General features: G+C 46.5%; 1 protein-coding gene across 23 annotated transcripts in view; it reads right to left on the bottom strand.

The window, feature by feature from the left end:
* The window catches only part of trpm3 (transient receptor potential cation channel, subfamily M, member 3), a 115,389-nt gene that overhangs the window by 35,750 nt on the left and 57,864 nt on the right, over positions 1–21,775 (bottom strand). For all 23 annotated transcript variants that reach the window (XM_052067354.1, XM_052067366.1, XM_052067345.1 and 20 more), the window contains exons 2-9: positions 18,913–18,992; positions 14,914–15,115; positions 13,962–14,175; positions 13,674–13,798; positions 13,087–13,258; positions 4,225–4,399; positions 3,133–3,256; positions 161–233 (exon numbers count right to left, since the gene is read on the bottom strand). In XM_052067354.1, the coding sequence (XP_051923314.1) occupies positions 161–233; positions 3,133–3,256; positions 4,225–4,399; positions 13,087–13,258; positions 13,674–13,798; positions 13,962–14,175; positions 14,914–15,115; positions 18,913–18,992 (1,165 nt within the window). The remainder of the gene's footprint in view (positions 1–160; positions 234–3,132; positions 3,257–4,224; positions 4,400–13,086; positions 13,259–13,673; positions 13,799–13,961; positions 14,176–14,913; positions 15,116–18,912; positions 18,993–21,775) is intronic.

Genomic DNA, 21,775 nt, shown 5'->3' with positions numbered 1-21,775 from the left:
AAACAAGCATGGCAACACACGTACGAATGGAAAACAGTTTGTGTGCCTTGGATGGTTTTTAAATCGAGAAAGCTCGGGCCCACCGAATCTGCGTGCCGAATAAAAACTTGCCTGGTGGGCAACATGGAAGCCTTCCTGTCACACACACACATGGGCCTACCTTTTAGAAGTGCCGTGAGGATGGCGAGGTCAATGTCTTGATGACCCTCGGACCCCATTCGAAAGACCGTTATCTGGGAGAGACAGGTTGACAGAAAATGTGGTGAGAAATGGAACAGATTTTGTGTTTGTTTGTTTTTTTGTTTCTGTTTGCTGTATTCTTTATCTTGAGGCGGCACGTTTCGACGCCGGCACGCCTTGGCTGCGCCCGTGGGAGCGTAGGTGCACCTACACGTATGTGCTCATGCGTGGAGGGCACCTTGAGGAAGCCAAGAAACCCGGGGGAAGCGTGTTCTGAATGCCTGACGAGTGACTCCGGTAATCCTGCAATCCAACCATCCCCTTCAACCCCCCCCCCCCCCCTCCCACTTTCCCCATCTCCCACCCTCTAAATGTCTTCATTTCATAGAGCGCTGTAAGCTTCCTCTCACATGCTGCTGCTTCGGTGTTCTTTCGGCCAATGCAGCAAATAACGCAGACCCCCCCCCCCCCCCCCATTATTTTCATACAAACATGACTGTTGAAAAAGTCATCCCATCCTCATTGGTGATTTATGTCATCTATTATCTCGGCCCATTAATCATCCGCGCACCACATGCCTGATGACATGCGGACTCGTCCCTGTGAGAAATGAGGAGTGAGGCCCGGAGTAATACCTTCGACGTGTGTCACGCAATCACTAATAAGGAAAGCAGTTCAATACATGCGCGTGTGTGTGTGTGCGTCGAACACACACACACACACACACCCACAGGGCTGTGTAATCAAAAGGTCTTTCTCCAGGTGGAATGAGAATGCAATGGGATGCGAAGGTATCGATTGGTGGTCTTCATGAGGGTGAGCACAGATCACTTGTGTGTAATTGCGTGAATGCACAGAGGCGCCACTTGGCGTCCAAAATATTTATTTTTGGCTTTTCACCCTCCAAGCATGATAAAATGAGTAACCGCTGTCCCTGAAAGAGTTAATACGATCGCCCTCCTTTTGACAGCACTCTCGCTGCCAACCCCTCGGTCGCGCCGCGATGAATATTTCAAGTCCACCCGTCGATCGCAATCGCCAAAGCTCACGAGACCGACTGCTATTCTCATCCACGAGCAGCTTTTTTACGTACTCTCGGGCTGGCGCAGATGTATGAACACCGGAGCCTTGCTACTCCACCGAGCATTATAGTTGTGGTTATATAGTAGTTATTATATAGTAATAAGAGATGGGCAAGTCGAAATGTCTCTGTCAATTGGCCGATTGGAAAACGAGATGTCAAAAATGCATGATTAGCGACGAATCAACTTCAGGCGTTAAGATCGATCCAGACCGGTTAAGTCGACTTGTCAACTAAACGATTCAACCCCCGGCGTGTTAAGGCAATTTGTAGCATCCTATACCATCCCAGCTGATTGAAGCTCCGTGCAGAATTCCCATATCGATCTGATTTTCTGTTGCCTTCAGGACAAAAGATGGATGAAATTGTCATTTAAGAAAGAGCACGATAATTGAAGATCTTCATCTTAGTTTCCGTCCCCCCAGATGTGTCAACCTTTAGCTCGCCTTCTCCCAGCCAACATCATCATGACCAATAAATCGAACCATGGATCTTCCCATAGCCCCCCCTTACCATTCCCCTTCTCCAATCATGACCCTAAGGTGAACCCCCCCCCCCCCCCCCGGTGTCATTTCGGGATTCAAACCCACAACGTCAGAACTGTGAGGCAGACGTCCTAACCACTCGTGTCCACCCTCAGCTCTGAGTAGACCAGAATAAAGAATGAGAGTAGAAATGCACTCGTAACGAAGCGGTGTTCGCAGGCGGTGGGATTGGGAAAACGGAGACGAGAGGAAAGAAGAAATAGGAAGTGAGCGAGGAGGGGCAAAAGACATGATGGGAGACGTGTAAAAGGCAGAGCAATCTTCCTCCTGAGTGCAGGATTGCCTCATCTTCATACTTGCTAAGCTGGACGCTTTGGGGATCCATGCTGCAGTGAGTCAAGCTGATTAGAAAATATGCATCATTTCACTTAAAAAGGGCGCGCTGAATGTGACATGCACACACGCCAAGAGCAGCTCACATTTTGGCGGGCAAAACACCAAATAAAGGCAGTCAGAAAAAAAAGAAAACATTCTGGTGGGTATAAATTGAACTGTGAAAAGCTGGTGTATGTTTTATGTGAATAAAATCGCAATTTACAGTACGACTGCCCAAACAGAGGGAAATTGGACACTAAATTTTTCTCCTCATACATTTTTAAACAGATAAACCAGCCCAACCAATAATAAACTGCCTCTTTGGCTACTTTATCTGTTTTCTCCCTTTTCTCCCAAAAGCACATTGTTCTCACAATTTTTTTTTAAGTCACATTTTCTTCTTTGACTCCTCTTCTCCTAAGTGACCACTTTGCTTCCCGTCTCATTCTTAGTTGCTGAGTCGAACACGAAGCCGGCAACACACGGTTGATCCTCGTGAATATTTAACCGGAATTAAACACATAAGGGCTGTTGTCCGCTCAATTATTCATGCCAGGATGGGAAATATCAGGGCACTCATTGAGTACCCCCCAACTTGCATAACATCGTATTTGATGGGAGGGGGAAGAAGGCCCACCTCCTGCATAAATAATAAGACTTTTGGTTATAAGCTTGATGGGAAACAACAACCAATAAAAAGGGCATTTAGAGCTTTTGGGAGTTTGCTTGACGGCAATGAAAAACGGTTGCCCTGTTTTGTAAACCGATTGATAAGTGGCAACGCGACAGATAACCATATCTGGCCTAACGCAACGTTATTTTTCAAGAGCTACGGGGCTGTTGACCATGAATACACACTCGAAGGAGTGATTTAATCAAAGTAGATCTCCTCCCTTGCATTTGCAGGAATCTTTCTTCCGTCCTGGCCGTAAAGCCTGCAAGCGTGTTGCATGTTCATAGTCCAAAATATAAATGACAACAACCGTGCGTGTGCAAGGTCAAGCCACTCACCAGCTCCTTCTTTTTCATGCACTCCATGAGAATGATGAACAGATGTTGGGCCTGCGTGCGGCTGTAAGTGAAGGTTTTCTGGATGGTCACCAGCAACTGGTCTCTCAGCGACTCGTTAATTATGCTGGAGGGGGGGAAAAAAAGATGCCAGGGAGGAGCAGCATCAATGAAAAAGAAACAAAAGAGGGCGGTGGGGGTTGAATTAGATTTGTTGTCCGTAAGTGAAACCAAGGTCGACTGGGAGTCTCGGCTCTGTTAGGCCTGAGCGTTCCTGGACGCGCAATGAGAAGCTATAAAAATCGATGATGCAAACAGTGTCTCATGAGAAACATAATGCAAAGTACTGCATCAGCACAATTTTCTCGTTACAATTTTAATTTGCTGCAATTGTTTTTATTCCAATAACCCGTTTTCCTTAAATGCATTCGTTTGCACGGTCGTCGTTACACATGCTCAGCGGAATGCCAAATGCGGGTGTACGGTATGCACAATCTAATGAGATTCAAAAATGTAGACCAAAACAAGTGCCACATTATTGTTAGAGTTGGAGTGCTTGTATCGTGGCACCTCAACCTATGAGTGACCAGACTTACAAATTTTGGAGGGACAATTATGGAGCGCCTGCTTTCTCTTGAGTTGTAGGCGAACATTTTAGGAACCATCACTTTGTGATGACAGCAAGTGGCAAAATTTAAATTAAAAATTGCCAAGGGCTTCTTTGCAAGCTGGTACAATTGAAATTTACTGTAAAGCTAAACAAAACAAATAACGAATTGCAAGTTTTGGATCGAACCCACTTAACGTAGCAAGCTAGCTAAAAAATAAAATAAATAACTACCGGTAATATCAGTGTTGCACTCGTTATAGCACCCGAAGCAATTGAGATTTGAACACGTAAACAGACAATATAACAATATTTACAGGCATATATTCTTTATCCTCTCTGCAAAACAACGGAATATGACTTCAGTTTACTGAGTTGCGAAGAGACCATTTTTTTCCATGTATTTCATTTATTTGCCCAAATCATGAAATAGTGCAACCGTATGCGAGTGCTTTTGATTCGGATGTTTTTATATAATAAACACGTACCCTCCCTCCTCTGAGTATTTGTGACCAAACGCCAAGATGTCGGAGGCTCTGCCGCTGCCGTCACACACCACTACAGGGACTGGGGGGGTGTCCCTGAGGTACTCCAACACAATGGAGATCACATTAGGGCCTCCTTCCACAATGAGAGCCACCACTGGTACGCCCTGTCCGATCCCTGTCCACAAACAAAGGCGAGGAGGGGGAAGAACAAATGAGGAAATGCAAGTCGCACATTTGGGGAATCTGCAAAGCATTGAATGTGACCGAGGAGATTTGCATAAGACAAGCGTCAATTAAGTTGATGGTTCTGCCATGGCAGGCAGGCTGCGACTGGCTGGCGATCAGACAGGAATGGACCTCACCGCTCGTGCAAATTCCGCTGGGGATAGACATTCTGACATGTTTTTTTCTCCCCCCCTCACTCTAAGTTTTCGTCATAACACAGAATATTCCTCGAAGGGCGCATCAGGCGTGACCGCTCAATATCCCGCCCCCCTAATGTTCCAAGCCTCTTTGGTGGTCTCGGTCCAATCTATTGCCTATAGCCGTCGCCCCGTGTTGTCCTGTTCAAAATGCCATTTCTTTTTGACGGTTTGACTCTTCTAATTCAAAAGCCGTGTATTGCCGGATCATCCCTAGCCCGCACTCTCATCCCCGGCTCTGCATAATTCAGGCAGTCTCTCCGCGCATACAAAGACACGGGGGCCCTTCGGAGGCATACCCGCCACCGTGACGTTTTGCTTCACGCAGCCTCGCGAGCTGGGACAGTTACATAAGGAGAATATTTTCGGGACCTCATCCTCTTCAAAGAGTTCAAACGTCACCGTGCCGTGACGCGTCACAAGATTAGACGCCAGCAGAACAGAAAAAGGAAGAGGGGAGGGGAAAAAAAGAGAGAGAAAAGCAGAAGGAAGATGATCACGTCCGTGTTGCCGTTTGTAGTAGTGTTGATGACTGCGGAGGCAATGTTGTGGTTTGAAAAGCGAATTGTCGTTAAAAGTAAAAGCCACCATGGGGGCGAACGAGGAGGGGGAAGCGCAGCTGCGGCAGCTTTAATAGTGTAAAAAGCATTTTGCCCATGCACACGCAAAACAAACCACAGAGTAATGAAATTACACTGAGCTTCACTAACCACAAAACCTTTTGGTCATGACCTTTAAATCATTTGCTTTCATAAATTTTTAACATTGAAATCAAAACATTATCAAAATGAGGTTAAGACCAAAATTGGTCAACCAATCGCATCTTTTGGAAACAATTTCCAATTGAAATCATTTTCTGCTCCTGCCTGGCCTGGAATTCATCAGTTCACATTATGGGAGGAAGACATTTTTATATATATATATGGTAGTCCAGTGGTTAGCACATCGGCTTCACAGTGCAGAGGTACCGGGTTCGATTCCAGCTCCGGCCTCCCTGTGTGGAGTTTGCATGTTCTCCCCGGGCCTGCGTGGGTTTTCTCCGGGTGCTCCGGTTTCCTCCCACATTCCAAAAAATATGCATGGCAGGCTGATTGAACACTCTAAATTGTCCCTTGGTGTGAGTGTGAGTGCGATTGGTTGTTCGTCTCTGTGTGCCCTGCGATTGGCTGGCAACTGATTCAGGGTGTCCCCCGCCTACTGCCCGGAGACAGCTGGGATAGGCTCCAGCACCCCCCGCGACCCTAGTGAGGATCAAGCGGTTAGGAAGATGAATGAATGAATGAATATATAACATTTGAAGATAAATCCCATAACTCCAAATTTACTCACATAATTCAACATCTCGTCTTAATCAACAAATCGCGCATAATCAGGCACTTGGAAGCAAGAGTCGTGAGCAAGTCTGAAATAATTCGACAACCAGTTGTCGCCGTGGTTGGATTTATAAAAGGAGCTGCAAAACGAGGCAAATTAGCTAGCAACAGGTGCAGCTCTGGAGGGAACGCCTTCCAACCCTGCCAGACACTGAAAAAACACACAGGACAGGATTGTGACAGATTTCTTTTGTTTTCACTCATAAAATATATATATATAAATATAATATATATATATATATATATATATATACACTGTATATATCACAGTGCAGAGGTACCGGGTTCGATTCCAGCTGCGGCCTCCCTGTGTGGAGTTTGCATGTTCTCCCCGGGCCTGTGTGGGTTTTCTCCGGGTGCTCCGGTTTCCTCCCACATTCCAAAAACATGCGTGGCAGGCTGATTGAACACTCTAAATTGTCCCTAGGTGTGAGTGTGAGCGTGGATGGTTGTTCGTCTCTGTGTGCCCTGCGATTGGCTGGCAACCGATTCAGGGTGTCCCCCGCCTACTGCCCGAAGACGGCTGGGATAGGCTCCAGCACCCCCCGCGACCCTAGTGAGGATCAAGCGGCTCGGAAGATGAATGAATGAATGAATGAATATACTGTATATATATACATACATGCAATCTAAACACCCACCAAGAATAACTAGCATCAGCAAGCTACAGTATCGACAGACCAACTGGGTCAGTATTTAGCGCGCAGGACTTGTTCATACTTTTCTGCTCAACATCCATCCAGCCATTTATTTATATTTATTGACCAAAGACTGTTTTGTTGTGACGCAGACAAGTTTGGTCAGCATTCTTTGGCTCGACTTCTTTACATCTAGCTCGAGGTTAAGTCACACGCTGGCTACTGAGTGAATGATTGATGACAACACAAACATTAACACACCCTGAGTGGGGACTGTCTTCACAAATCCTAATAAAACATACCTTTGCTGTTTAATTTCTAATAACAATAATAACAAATATAAAGGTTTCTATTTTTGGTATATGGTATATGGCAGAAACATCAATGTTTGTGGAGCGACTTTTCTCCAGCGGTCCGCAACGTGTTGCTTTGATTGATTGACTTCTATGACTTTCCCTCTGGCTTGCCTCAAAATGATCAATAATGGCAACGTGAAAAAGTACATGACTTGTGTGTGAGTAAGCTCCCTTTGAGCTACTTCGGAATATCTGATTGCTTTGACTCACATCAGACATCCGACATCCAGTAGTACAAAGTGTGCTTCTCGGTGTTGAATTAAATCAGCTCCTGAAGCTGGAACACTTTTGAGGCAATATTATTTTCTCTTTTAAACAAATAGATCATAACTCACTTTCACCTGCGTGTTTAAAAAAAAGAGCATATTATGTTAGTCCTAACCTTTTATCACTGGGGCACATGGCAAGGGAGTAATGCACGAAGAATCTTCTGACCTTTTCATCTCTCTTGGTAAAGGTCTACGATTCCACGAACCACACTGACGGCCATGCTCTTGTATTCTTTCCACGCCGTGTCACATTTCGCCATTCAAGCATGTGCCTCAACTGGTTCATGCGAACCTACGATGAGGCGCGCACACCCCAAGCGCACGCACTTCAGACTATGATATCTCTGTGCCGCAAGGCAGAACACCTTGGCACCTTCCATTTATCACATGCGCCTTAGTTTTTTTTAATTGTTCAACTCCAATACGGGAGGCCCGGTAGTCCAGTGGTTAGCACGTCGGCTTCACAGTGCAGAGGTACCGGGTTCGATTCCAGCTCCGGCCTTCCTGTCTGGAGTTTGCATGTTCTCCCCGGGCCTGCGTGGGTAAATTGTCCCTCGGTGTGAGTGTGAGTGCGAATGGTTATTTGTCTCTGTGTGCCCTGCAATTGGCTGGCAACTGATTCAGGGTGTCCCCCGCCTACTGCCCAAAGACGGCTGGGATAGGCTCCAACACCCCCCGCGACCCTAGTGAGGATCAAGCGGTTCGGAAAATGGATGGATGGATAACTCCAATACTGGGGGAAGGGGGGGGGCTATATGCGGCACTTGGTTGTTTTTCTTTGGGTGTGCCTTTCGCCCAAGGTGGGCCAGGATAGGCTCCAGCACACCTGAGAAACCGACTGAACGCAAGCACGACCGAAAGCTGGGTAACAGCTTGCTTCCCCGATTGTGTGGAAGGCACTTGGTGGGAATTGATTCCACACATGATCAATACATGACAGCAATTGTCCACACATTCAGATAGAGACAATGCTCAACGGTTTTCAGTGACCTTAAGGTAGTCGTGAGTCACAAAAAAATAAAATTTAAAAAAAGCCCTCACAAAAATCACCAGTTTGCCTACACGGGGTCTGCATGCCAGAAAATGGTGTAATATGTCACAAATTCTGTCAGCTTACTTCAGGGGTGTCAAACTCATTTTTGTCACGGCCCACATTCTTGCTGCTCGAGGCTGTAAATTTCCCCAGTGTGGGACAAATAAAGGATATCTTATCTTATCTTATTACAGTTAGCGGTTCCCTTGGAGGGCCGTTATGACTGTGCAACCATATAAGGAAGTCAAGAATAACGGTTTATTCAACTGTAGTTTGTTACGACAATGAGGGTTTTGGTAAGAAGAAAACTTACAATGGGCGGCCCGGTAGTCCAGTGGTTAGCACGTCGGCTTCACGGTGCTGAGGTACCGGGTTCGATCCCAGCTCCGGCCTCCCTGTGTGGAGTTTGCATGTTCTCCCCGGGCCTGCGTGGGTTTTCTCCGGGTGCTCCGGTTTCCTCCCACATTCCAAAAATATGCGTGGCAGGCTGATTGAACACTCTAAATTGTCCCTAGGTGTGAGTGTGAGCGCGAATGGTTGTTCGTCTATGTGTGCCCTGCGGTTGGCTGGCAACCGATTCAGGGTGTCCCCCGCCTACTGCCTGGAGACGGCTGGGATAGGCTCTAGCACCCCCCGCGACCCTAGTGAGGATCAAGCGGCTCGGAAGATGAATGAATGAAAACTTACAATAGCTTTCTTATGTATTACATACGAGAATTCGAAATGTTGGTATAAATTTTAGCAAGCATCATCAAAGTCAACATGTCTGATTTGCTTTCGCGGGCCACATCAAATGATCTGGCGGGCCAGATCTGGCCCCCGTGCCTTGAGTTTGACACCAGTGGGTTACATCAATTGCCACTGAATTGAACAGCAACAATGGCGACAACAAGCAATTTCAAATGCTAGAACACTGGATTTCGTTTTACTACACCCTAGAAGAAATTTTTTTAAAACTGTTTTCATCACATTTATTTTTGCTTGACAGGCAAAAAGAAAGTCATCTCGGTGTTGACGGCGCTGAGCCCACCCCCCAAAAGTTTAGGGATCTTGACTTTCCCAGTGCCATTGCTTAACATTAATCTTCCGCGAATGGGCCGGTCCACGGAGGAGGTCATGATGTCACGGTTAATCTGCAACGCAAGGCCCGATGCCTTTCCAGATTCAATTACCTCGCCTACTTCATTTCATTTTATTTTTTTTATGTACACGTGCGTTGTGATTAATGAAACCGTTTGAGAGGAGAAAAGCCAGTGAAGGTTACCCGGAGTTAAAACACACACATATCCCCCGCATATACAAAGCACTTGTCACTTTAATGTTCCTGGTCATTGAAGTGAAATTACAAGCGCCAGGCACACAAGGTTCTTCGATCGTACCGGTAAGACTTGATTTGAACTTGGTGAAATGTTCTTTGACTGGATCTGGCAGTGAGGCGGTCGCTGTGAACGGGAAGCTGTTTTCTTAAGTTTAAGGGAGGGGGGGAAAAAAAAACGGATGAGCCTTTGAGCAGAGTCTTTTTCACTGAAGACTCCGCAAGGTAACGTGTCATCTCATTGAATGCCTTTCATGCTTCCTTTTCACTTGACATTCATATTCGTCCCCCCTTGAGCTCACCCTGTCAGACCTTTCTTTAGTGCTCATTTTCCCCTCAACTTCTGACTGACTTGAAAGTACGCGACTCAAATGCAACTGACTTTTGGCTGATGCATACCAACGCTCGTGCTCGGGTTCGCCTCGCCGTCATTTTATTTATATGCTGAAGCTATCGTTTGTCTCTCCCTTTGCTCTCCGACTTGTTCTCATTAGGACACTTTAACGCTACGTTCTATCTTCTCTTCAGTTGCAGAATGGTCACGCGCCAGTTGGAGCAGCAGGATTAGAAGGACATTATCGCATCATAAAACCCGAAGCAGGGAATCTTGTACATAGCAACCTGACTTTCACCACATGTGATTATATGTGATCCCCGAAACAGGCTGCAGCAGTATTGTCGCCGAAACGTTATAATTTCTTCATTTCTTTAATTGGACTGCAGGCTACAGCGGGATGCTTGCAGGAAGACGTGCTGTGAGGAAAATTGATGCCTCCGATACCTGATTTTGTGGGTTTATGAGCAGGTATTCAAATAAATCAAATAACTGTCTACTAACCCCGACAGTGAATGCGCAGGAAGCAAAAATAGAAATCGAGCGTTAGCTCATGTCGAAGCACAGATTGTAACTCTAAAAACTTGCAAGTCGGCTCACTCCTACCTGAAGGCGCCATCGGTACTTCCGAAATGCTACAATATATCGGCTATTAAAAACAGAGGTTAGCACGTCGGCTTCACAGTGCAGAGGTACCGGGATTCGATTCCAGCTCCGGCCTCCTTGTGTGGAGTTTTCATGTTCTCCCCGGGCCTGCGTGGGTTTTCTCCGGGTGCTCCGGTTTCCTCCCACATTCCAAAAATAAGCGTGGCAGGCTGATTGAACACTCCAAATTGTCCCAAGGTGTGAGTGTGAGTGCGAATGGTTGTTCGTTTCTGTGTGCCCTGCGATTGGCTGGCAACCGATTCAGGGTGTCCCCCGCCTACTGCCCGGAGACGGCTGGGATGGGCTCCAGCGCCCCCCGCGACCCTAGTGAGGATCAAGCGGTACGGAAGATGAATGAATGAATGAATGAATGAATGAAAAGCAGAGGACGATTTGCATTCGACTGCACTACACCTCAGAACAGCATCCTCAATTCCGCCAGAGGGTGAGATATACATTTCGGTCCATGGGGACAAACGTTGGGGAGAAAATTGTGAATAAATTGCACATTGTGCCTCCTTAAAATGTAAAAGATTGACAATCTGGTATGCTGAATGACAGATAAGCTTGCTTTACCCTTGGTAGCAGTATTGCTTATCTCGTCTGCAGATGCCATCAGGCTAAGGTTTCTCCTTAGGATCGGGTTAAAAAAACAAAAATAAATTTAAAAAAAGTTGAAGCGGGGTACAATTGGGAATCCCATCAGGCACTTTGTTTGCATGGCCGTAGCCTGGAGTGTCAGGCGATTGTGTGACGGTTGGGCATCCCTTTGCCTTCCCAGCCCCTTTGATATGATTCCAGGCATAGGATGACAAAGGGAAGTCCACAAGTCACATGACTCAAAGGTGAGCAGCAGAGCGCAAGTCTGCCACGTCCGTCGAACCATTTGACCCACAGGGCATTTCTTTAAATGCTTGAAGAAGAGAATTTTAGTTTTAGAAATGATCCGACAATATACGAACCAAAAACAATCATATCAAAAGGTAAGCACCACATCGGGTGATTGTTTTCAAAATGAATTGATCTCTTTGACTTAGAAATGAATGGAGTCATATCGGCAAAACTCTTTTGACATTTACAAATGTATTTTGTGTGCATGTTGACAGCAAAAGGAGGGCGCGGCAAATAAATCATGGTTCCACACATCGCTCCCCCCCCGATTCAGGTCTGTGTCACATTCTAAACAATACGCTGAGAGGCTGTTGAGAAATGTATTGGAAGATGGAACGGGCGGCGGTGGTTGAGAGAGCATGAGCGACAAAATGCATTTTGTGTTTGTGATATTCCATTTGGGTTGCAGCCAAGACATTAAATGGACATTGAAAAGTGATAAATGCAAGGTGACGGGCTCACTAGCAAATGAAGACCGCACAAATACACGTAAAGAATGTACACAGAGTACACGCACAAAATACAAATAGGCTATCGCTGCCCTTTGCTGAGCATGAGATAAGCTAGTAGCAAACACGCTAAACTGGATGACTAAAAGGGCTGGGGAAAAAAATGACACGAATCAAGCAATATCTTAGCGCTTGTTAATCACCTCGCTGACAGCTGCCTCGTACGCTGAAAAGAAAAAAAACTAGATAGAACTGACCTTTAAGGATAGTGTGACATCATCCACAGTGCTGGTATGTTAGCATGGCTAAATTAATCCGAGCGAGGCATTAAATGTCAGTTTGTCGCGACGACAACATATCTTTGCTCACAAGTTTTTGCTTTAAAATGCTTTGAGTCGTTTGTCAATCACACACACAAACACACACAAAGCCAACAAGTTGGCAAAGTTGCGTCACGGTGCTCCAAGTTATTCTCGGCGTGTTCGTCTCGAGCTTGACATCTATTTTATATTTCCAAGTGCAGGTCTACAATGATGTTCTTTGAAGTTAGTTCTAAAAAAACTGATGTGGTGGGAATTCAGTTGCTTTTCAGTTGGGAATTCAGTGGGAATTCTACTGCTAGTTAAGATGATCATTGAGGGGCTAACTAACTAGCTTCTGTAATGCTAGGATTAATGGTGCAAACAGCAGCTTTTGACTGCAAAGTGTGGAACGCGCTGTCTCCTCGCAGGCTCGACGTGCTTTGCTAAATTACTCACAGACAACCCAAGCCAACATTTTGTTCATACCAGTGAGAAAAATCACCATATGTCTCTAATGTTGGTAAATATTGTTATGTACCAGGAACAAGAAAATGTAGAATATCAAGCAGGTTCACATAAGGAAAGGGTTCGACTAAGCTGTCAGGAAGCTCTGGAAAAACAAAAAAAAACCTTTCCTGAAGGAAGGGAACATTGCAAAAGGCTTATGGAGTTTGCTAAAAATATCCTGTGAGTGTGTAACGTAAATCAGCTCCTGATTCGTCGAGCTGCAGTCGGACAATAGAGTGCAAACCCAATTGGTGCACGGCGGTAGGATGAAAGAGTCCCATGACTGTGCCAAAGACTCGGGCAAAGTGGGTCAATCATGCACACTCACGTGTGTTGATCTTCTGTAAGGAGATGTGTTTCTCTAACTGTCGCCGTAGTTTGACCTCGGCGCCGTACTTCCCCGTGGTGCCGTTGTCGGCCAGGATGAAGTGTGAGTGGAGACTGTTGAGAACCGTCAGCTTGCTCATCGGGTTGGACATGGTCTGGTACGGACGTACCACCTGCAGCAAAGCAACCATGTGAAAAGTGAAACATGCCTCAAAATAGCGGGGGAGTGTCTGATCCTTATTAACATGAAAGAAAACAAAATGAAATATAAATCTGCTGAATAACTTTATTAACATTATTCGGACTGCCTGCACACACACTGACAATATGATTGCCACTGCCACCTACTGGAGTGGATGTGCAATTTCGCTTTATTCTTTCCATCCATTTTCTAATCCGCTTATCCTCAGGAGTGTCGTGCTGGAGCCCATCCCGGCTGTCTTTGGGACAATTTGAAGTGTTCCATTAACTTGCCGTGCGTGTTTTTTGAATGTGGAAGGAAGCCGGAGTACCCAGAGAAAACCCACCCAGTGCCTTTGTCGAGGAACGACAGTCTATCAGAACTCCCCTTGCAGCTTCATCACTTACGTCTTTGCCAACGAGATCCTCCTGATTTTCCACGATGCCCCAGGGCGCAATACCAATGGTGCAGATCTTTCCCCTGGACTTGGAGGCATGGTCTTTTAGCGCATCACCCACATGGCGAATGACCCCTATTGTTTACATGTGAGGGAGGGGAGGGCAGGGCCGACAAGGAAAACAACACAGCGTTACGCGAGTGACGATCAAATCACATCTCCCCTGTTCACCATCAATAATTCATTGTATTTGGTGCAGCTGACTTTTGAAACAAGACAACATGGGGTTGTGGTTCACCCGTATTGACGCCTCCGGTGAAGATCCAGGCTCCGGTCGTCATGGCAGCCTTGATGAGCCCTTTGCCAAAGACCTGCTTGAGTTTTGGTTGCAATTCAAAGTTCTGCAGCCCCCCGTGGACCGAGATGAGAAGTTTGGGGAGCTCCAACTGCCACTCCTTGGTCATCAGATGCAGCAGCAGGTCCGGCTTGGTGTCATAAGACACTCGCACGTACTGATAGACAGACGGACGCGCGTCAGTGATCGAGCCGATATACGGACACCAGCCCCGGGAACCAGTGTTGCTTGGCTCCAAAGTTCTGAGACAGATGTTTGCTAAAATTGGAGGCCACATGTAGCGGAATTATGAAAAACATCTGTTTATCTATCTAATTCATCCTCAGACAAGCGAGCGAGCATATGCATGGCATGAATAATTCAACCCCGCCAATAAATGAACGACAATTCACCTGTAAATCAACGACGTGAACTGCATGGAGGCAACAATTACCGCCGACGGTGACTGTGAGAATCCGATGCAAAAGTCATTCGAAACAAACTCCTTGCACTTGTAAATATCTTCAAATTACTTACCGGTAATTGGTGATCCAGTCTTGAATTATTATTTACAAAATATGAAATGTAGGTTTGTTTGGGGTTTTTTTCGTGGCTAGCTTCTCCTACTGTCTAATTTAGATAGAAGACACTTCAAATAAAGTGTTGTGAATGATATTAACGTTTTTCCTCATAACTGTAAGAAATTATTAACAGCATTAGTCTCTTCACATAAATTAATATGATTCATTATTTATATTATCATATCACAATGAAAGTTAATTTTAGCAAATGTGTGATTACAGAAGCGCGCATCGAACTGGTTCGCCTTTCGCATCGATCGATACCCGAGATGCGCAGCTCTGATTTTCAAAAAGGATGGCGAGCGGCTGATCTTGCAGGTGTGCGGTGTGTTCACCATGGCTTTGTTGGAATGTCCTCCTCCCTGGAACTCGATGGTGCCGAAGGCATCCGTGGGGCTGAGCTGAGTGTGTTTGCTGATGGACCACTTCTCAGACGGACTGTCGTTCTTGGCCGCCCGTTTGGCCTTGTCATTGTGACTGGATGAAATGCCGGGGGGAAGCCCCACGTGCTGTCCTATGAGGCGACCGCAGCAGCACCTACGTGAGATGACAACGCGGCAATCAACGGCACTCTTTCGCACCAGATTGGATGTAGGCAACGGGATTTATTTGGCAAAACTCAACTGCATTCATAGAGCACTTTAAAACAACCGCCGCATGGAGCAAAAATAATTCATACAACAAACAATTAATTTGTTTGTTGAGGCTGTAAATTTCCCCAGTGTGGGACATTCATTCATTCATTCATCTTCCGAACCGCTTGATCCTCACAAGGGTCGCGGGGGGTGCTGGAGCCTATCCCAGCCGTCTCCGGGCAGTAGGCGGGGGACACCCTGAATCGGTTGCCAGCCAATCGTAGGGCACACAGAGACAAACAACCAATCACGCTCACACTCACACCTAGGGACAATTTAGAGCGTCCAAACAGCCTACCATGCATGTTTTTGGAATGTGGGAGGAAACCGGAGCACCCGGAGAAAACCCACGCAGGCCCGGGGAGAACATGCAAACTCCACACATGGAGGCCGGAGCTGGAATCGAACCCGGTATCTCTGCACTGTGAAGCCGACGTGCTAACCACTGGACTACCGGGCCGCCTCAGTGTGGGACAAATAAAGGATATTTTATTATTATTATTATTATTATTATTATTATTATTATTATTATAAATGAAGAATGAAGACAGTAGAAAGCACACAAATCAAGTCGCATGTTGAGTCAAAAGCCAAAGAATAAAAATGAGGTTTAAGAAGAGTTTTAAAGATGGGCAGACGAGCAGCAGCAGCAGCACTCTGGCCCAACTGGACACGCTTAATGGAGGATTGGCCGACTCCAAAGTAAAATGCAGTACAGTAAACTAGACGGGATGTGACGAAGGCGTGAATTACTGTTTCAAAGTGCAGTTGGAATGTCTGCGAAGGAGAAATGGAGATGATATAGCATGTGCGGTTGTAAAAAATGAAGTGACGGTCTATCAACAGAATTGTCTCTTCTCACAGGGTCGTCGATAAGGACTTTTCGGGTTCCGCTGTCTTTGCTCTATATGCTTTCTGTCCATCGACAAGACCCATTAAAAAGAAAATGAAAGTTACAAGGGTGCCCTCCTGATTTGGATGTTGCTTTCATATTTGTTTTCCAGACCCGCGGGAGGAAGTAAGAGAAAATGGCTCGGAATCTGATTCTGTTGACACTTCATCTTTCCGTCTTCATTGCTTTTCCTTCGCCTCCTGCAAAGCAAGTGTTTGTTTTCTACTTGAAAGAAATGATGTGATCTCCAGGGAAATTGCCGCCACGTCGTTCGATGATAATCCTTCATCCGAACAAAGTGTAACATACTGAAGCGTGCCGCTCGGCATCGAGCCTGGTCGGGGACGAATTAAAATCGTGCCTTTTCGGCTCTCTCGTCGGAGCGGCGACAGCTGTTGTAACGAGAGGAATCGAGTGGCAGCACACTTGCGTCACTTATTTGGATGGTTGTGGAAATGAAAAACCTCGCACGTGTTGACGAATTGGAAGCGGGGAATAATTTCGCCGATCCAGAAGCAGAAACAATTGCAACGGTGACCTTTACAAAACCTTTCGCCATCTTATCCATATTCAAAGAGGCAATTTGAATTATTACAAGAATTAGTTCTGTTAGATTGCGCTTCATTGTCAGACGTTCTACTCATCAATCTTCAGCACTTTAACAAATTCGGGCAGGAAACGGACGTCTCTTATTGTTAGTCGCGTCCTCAGACCAGGTCCTGGGTGTCCTTTTGAAGTTCCGAACATTTGACTGACGCTGCTGATGTTCATTCATTCATTCATTCATCTTCCGTACCGCGTGATCCTCACTAGGGTCGCGGGTGGTGCTGGAGCCCATCCCAGCTGTCTCCGGGCAGTAGGCGGGGGACACCCTGAATCGGTTGCCAGCCAATCACAGGGCACACAGAGACAAACAACCATTCACGCTCACACTCACACCTAGGGACAATTTAGAGCGTCCAATGAGCAGGTTTTTGGAATGTGGGAGGAAACCGGAGCACCCGGAGAAAACCCACGCAGGCCCGGGGAGAACATGCAAACTCCACACAGGGAGGCCGGAGCTGGAATCGAACCCGGTACCTCTGCACTGTGAAGCCGACGTGCTAACCACTGGACTACCGGGCGCTGCTGATGTTACCAGACAAAAAAGAGCGGTGTCCATCTTGACCTTGCATCATTTTTCAGCCAAATTTGGTTTCCCACCCAAACAGTTAACAGTCACCGACTAGTTTTTATTTTTTTGGGGGGGGGGGAAGTACATATTTACATTTTAACTTTCGTTTTGTTTATGTTTTTTTTTTTTTTTTGGTACACAAAATGCTGACAAAAAACGCCAAATCCTACACTGCCAGATGTTAATGGACCTCACATCTGTCGGGCAGATAAGTGAAATGAAATGGAAGCAAGGAAAAGGACGCGCGTAGTGACTTTGGGGGCCACTCCGTATTTCCAATTTGTACACGGCTGAATCATCCGCCTCTACACCCCCCCCCCCCACCCCCACCCGAGCACTCTGTAACACAAGCACAAATGCGGTCTAAATTGTAGCGCGGAAATGAACGCGGGACTCTTTCAAACCGTTCTCATGTTCCAATGTGAGGGCAGAATGAATTTTTGCCAGTACTTAAAACTTAAAATACTGAAACGTCAACATTCAGCAATCAGGAACGCCGGTTTCAGAACGTGGAAACTTGCTTTACAAGTTGCTATCCCCCGCCACAAAATGCAGGACACTGCCGCTAGATCGGGAAATTGAGGGGACCGTGACTGAGTTCACTGGTTCGTCCAGAGTTTTTGGGGCCGGTGAGAGCCAAAAGAGATTTACACGCCTTATCAGTGCGCTCCCCCATGCTTGTTGGTCGCTGACGATAACGGGGCGGCGTTGAGCTTCCCGTCTATCCTTCCGGTCTGAGCGATCACTTCTCTCTTTACACCGAAGGTCATTCATCTGACGACTCCGCTTCTACAGATAACAGCGATGCCTTCGCACTCTGCCGGAGCGCCTCGATGCCTTCGGGATCTTGTCGGTTTTCACCCGCGGCTCAAGTGGCTACGTTGTTTGTGCAGTGACCCGCTAACGGCATTTGACTTCTCTTTGGAAAAGCGTGTGAACACCATCCGTCTTATCTTGGGTACGAGTGCTTCCCCGTTGGGGTGGGGAAAAAGGGGGGCCACTGGTCACTGGCCCCTGTCTTTGTTGCGCAATTTTAATGCCGTCTTGCCTTTTCGTAGGAAGGATGTGCTTACGGGGGATGCTACATCTCCGTTGTGCAATGCTGCAAAAGGATGCGTCTGGGAGTCGCGGAGGATTTGCGTGATCTCATAAACACGGGCTCGCAAGAGCGCAGGTGACAGATCTGTTTCTTTGCTTTGGGACAATTTGCTCGAAGCAAGCGTGTAAAACAACAACTGCGGGCAACGCGGCTTGGAAAGCTTTTCGCAACTTCGGTTTTCATCATCATTACCGTTTCACACTGCCTGCACCGCTGTGCAGGCAGTGTGTGTGTGTGTGTGTGTGTGTGTGTGTATGTGAGAGAGAGAGAGGAATAGAAATTGAAGCTACAACACCCATCATTGAAAATCACATTGAGGGAGATGTGGGCCTCCTAATTCAAATTAGGGTTGGAGTTTTTCCCTTTGTGCTCCAATGGTAAACATAAATAACTTTTATTATATTTACATTTTTGTCATGCAGCAAAATGATTCCCGCAATCACCGTGCCATTACGTCTATGCGCGCAACTACTTTCGGCACTTTTTTGTGATATGAGATATGTCCCCACATTTGAATTTTGGTGTGTTGCGTACCTATGGGGGTCTTTGGCGCTCACAATGATATGAACGCATTCTCTCTTGCTGAATGCTCTCTCTATCCATGATTTCTGTGCCTGCGGACACAAAAACAGAAGAGTAAGGTTAATGTGGGTGTCCAAAAAAAACAAAACAACAACAATGGAGTTTTTGTCCCACACTCACACCTTGGGACAATTTAGAGTGTTCAATCAGCCTGCCACGCATGTTTTTGGAATGTGGGAGGAAACCGGAGCACCCGGAGAAAACCCACACAGGCCCGGGGAGAACATGCAAACTCCACACAGGGAGGCCGGAGCTGGAATCGAACCCGGTACCTCTGCACTGTGAAGTCAACGTGCTAATCACTGGACTACTGGGCCGTCTTTGGGCAGTAGGCGGGGGACACCCTGAATCAGTTGCCAGCCAATCGCAGGGCACACAGAGACGAACAACCATCCACGCCCACACTCACACCTTGGGACAATTTAGAGCATCCAATCAGCCTGCCACGCATGTTTTTGGAATGTGGTAGGAAACCGGAGCACCCGGAGAAAACCCACGCAGGCCCGGGGAGAACATGCAAACTCCACACAGGGAGGCCGGAGCTGGAATCGAACCCGGTACCTCTGCACTGTGAAGCCGACGTGCTAACCACTGGACTACCGGGCCGCCCTACTTTAAGCATTGTGTACATAAAAATGCGAGTTGCCTTGCGAGGCAAGCAATTTGGCGACACGCAGGTTACTCAAGGGACACACACACACACACACACCCAGCCCTCCAAACATGATTTAGAAACAAGCACACTGGAAAAAGCCCACATCACTTCAAATGGAGTCCCTCACACATAATTCAATCATTGTGACACAAACGCTTCGTGCCGAGAGTCGAGTCCAAATTGGTTGAAAGAAGTTGCTGGGACAGAGAGAGAGAGAGAGAGAGAAAGCGGATGTTAAATGCAACGAGGCAGTAAATGATGTCGGTCCATGTTGCATTGCTAAGTGAAGTGCAGCCAGCAACGTGTGTGTGTCTGCTTACTGAGATCTTATGCACGCGAGGGGCCACATATGATTTGCAGCAGTGAGTAACTGCGCCGCATCGTAATGAGAGCGGCGTGTAATATTTTTGGTTATCTCCGTTGCTTACATAAGACAGTGGTTGGAATCAAAGGCACACTTCATGCAAAGCGTCAATGGAAACTGTAAAAGCGGCGCGTAGAGCTCGAGCTCCTGCTTCGCGTATCGTTAATATGCAAATTGTCTCGATGTGTTTGCGAACGCGTGTCGACAACATACAAATACGTAGCCGGCATTATAAAGTCACACTGGAATCGCGCATGTGGCGGTCGTATCCGTCGCACGTCTGCGAGAGCGGGCCAATTAACTTGCTGCACACGTGTACGGTGGCTCCACAGTGAAGGCCTGCGGCACGGGATTAGAGTCGAGATACATCCGTTTAGATCGGATCCAAAATCCGATGCACAGATTCAAAACAGATATGAAAGAAAAGCACGGTGCGCGAAGCTTTTTGGTTGCAATCACTTTTGAGATGCCATCAACAGCCTCTTGAGCAAAGTTGTCAAACTCGAGGCCCGGGGGCCAGATCTGGCCCGCCAGATCATTTGATGTGGCCCGCGAAAGCAAATCAAAGATGTTAACTTTCTTGCTAAAATCTCTCCCAAAATTTCTAATTCTCATTTGTAATAAATATGAGCAATAATATCAGCACGTTCTTGTTCCCACATCCCTCAGGACAGTAACAATAGTTGAATAAATCATCATTCTTGACTTCTTTATATGGTTTCATTTATCACGGCCTTACGAGGGAAACGGTAACTAAAATAAGGCCTGTGATAAAAACGAGTTTGACACCCCGGCTCTAGAAGGACCGGTGACTGAGATATAAGCAAGTTCAAAGTCCCAAAAAATTTGACTTTAGACTTGGCGAAAAAGGGCTTTTATTTGAATTGAATACAATTTGATTTTGACCTATAACCTGCAATATTGTGCAATGAGGGTGGCCGGAAAAAAAATAAATCATCATAAATAAACAGCCACGAAGATGTGGTTGCACAACCGTGCACGTCCGCTTCTAACTGGGATGTGGCTGTGTTGACAACCAACCAAAGCCATTTAAATTTATATGACCCCTTTCATGCACAAATAATGATCACCCACATCAGGATTTTTTTTCTCGTGTTTTTATTTTAGACATGGGGAAAAAAAAAGAATGCCAGCAAATGGCAACACACATAAGGGTCGGCCAATTGTAGTGGTTGGATGCACAACCGTGACATTAAGATGAACTCATTCAATACCAGCCAATTCTGGACCAAGTCTGAAAAGACGTTTAAAAACGTCTTTGGGAGTGAATGAGCTAACATCAGAAAAAAAAAAATTTGAAGAGCTATCCACTCTTGTCACCGCTGTCCCCTGAAAGGGTTCAATTTGAGTCAGCATACACCTGCCAGGCTGCCGGCATTTCTTATTAACTTTTACACCATATCCCAAAAATCCAAATGTGTTTTCTGATGATGCAAATGATCCATTACCGGGAACGCTCAAGACTTTCATGATTGGCAAAGCCATTCACAGAAGTGAAGTGACCTGCGTTGCTGTAATTGCATTGAAATTCGGATTAAATGTCCATGGGACGGCCAAATCCAAAGCAGCAAGAAAATCTCCTGCCTGCCGTTCGTTCTGGGAGAGCGGAGCCGGCTGGTCTCCCAGCCAGCAGCGCGTAGACTTGCTTGTACAAGCCTTTGACCGTCGCCACCGCTACAACAACACACTCCGCATCCGCCTGACTGAACCTGTCAAACCACCGCACCCCTAAACCCACCGCAAACCCGCCGCAAACCGGACTGGACCAAACCTGC

Source organism: Hippocampus zosterae, chromosome 6 (assembly GCF_025434085.1).
Source record: "Hippocampus zosterae strain Florida chromosome 6, ASM2543408v3, whole genome shotgun sequence".
NCBI lineage: Eukaryota > Metazoa > Chordata > Actinopteri > Syngnathiformes > Syngnathidae > Hippocampus > Hippocampus zosterae.
This window is presented reverse-complemented; position numbering and strand designations above follow the sequence as displayed.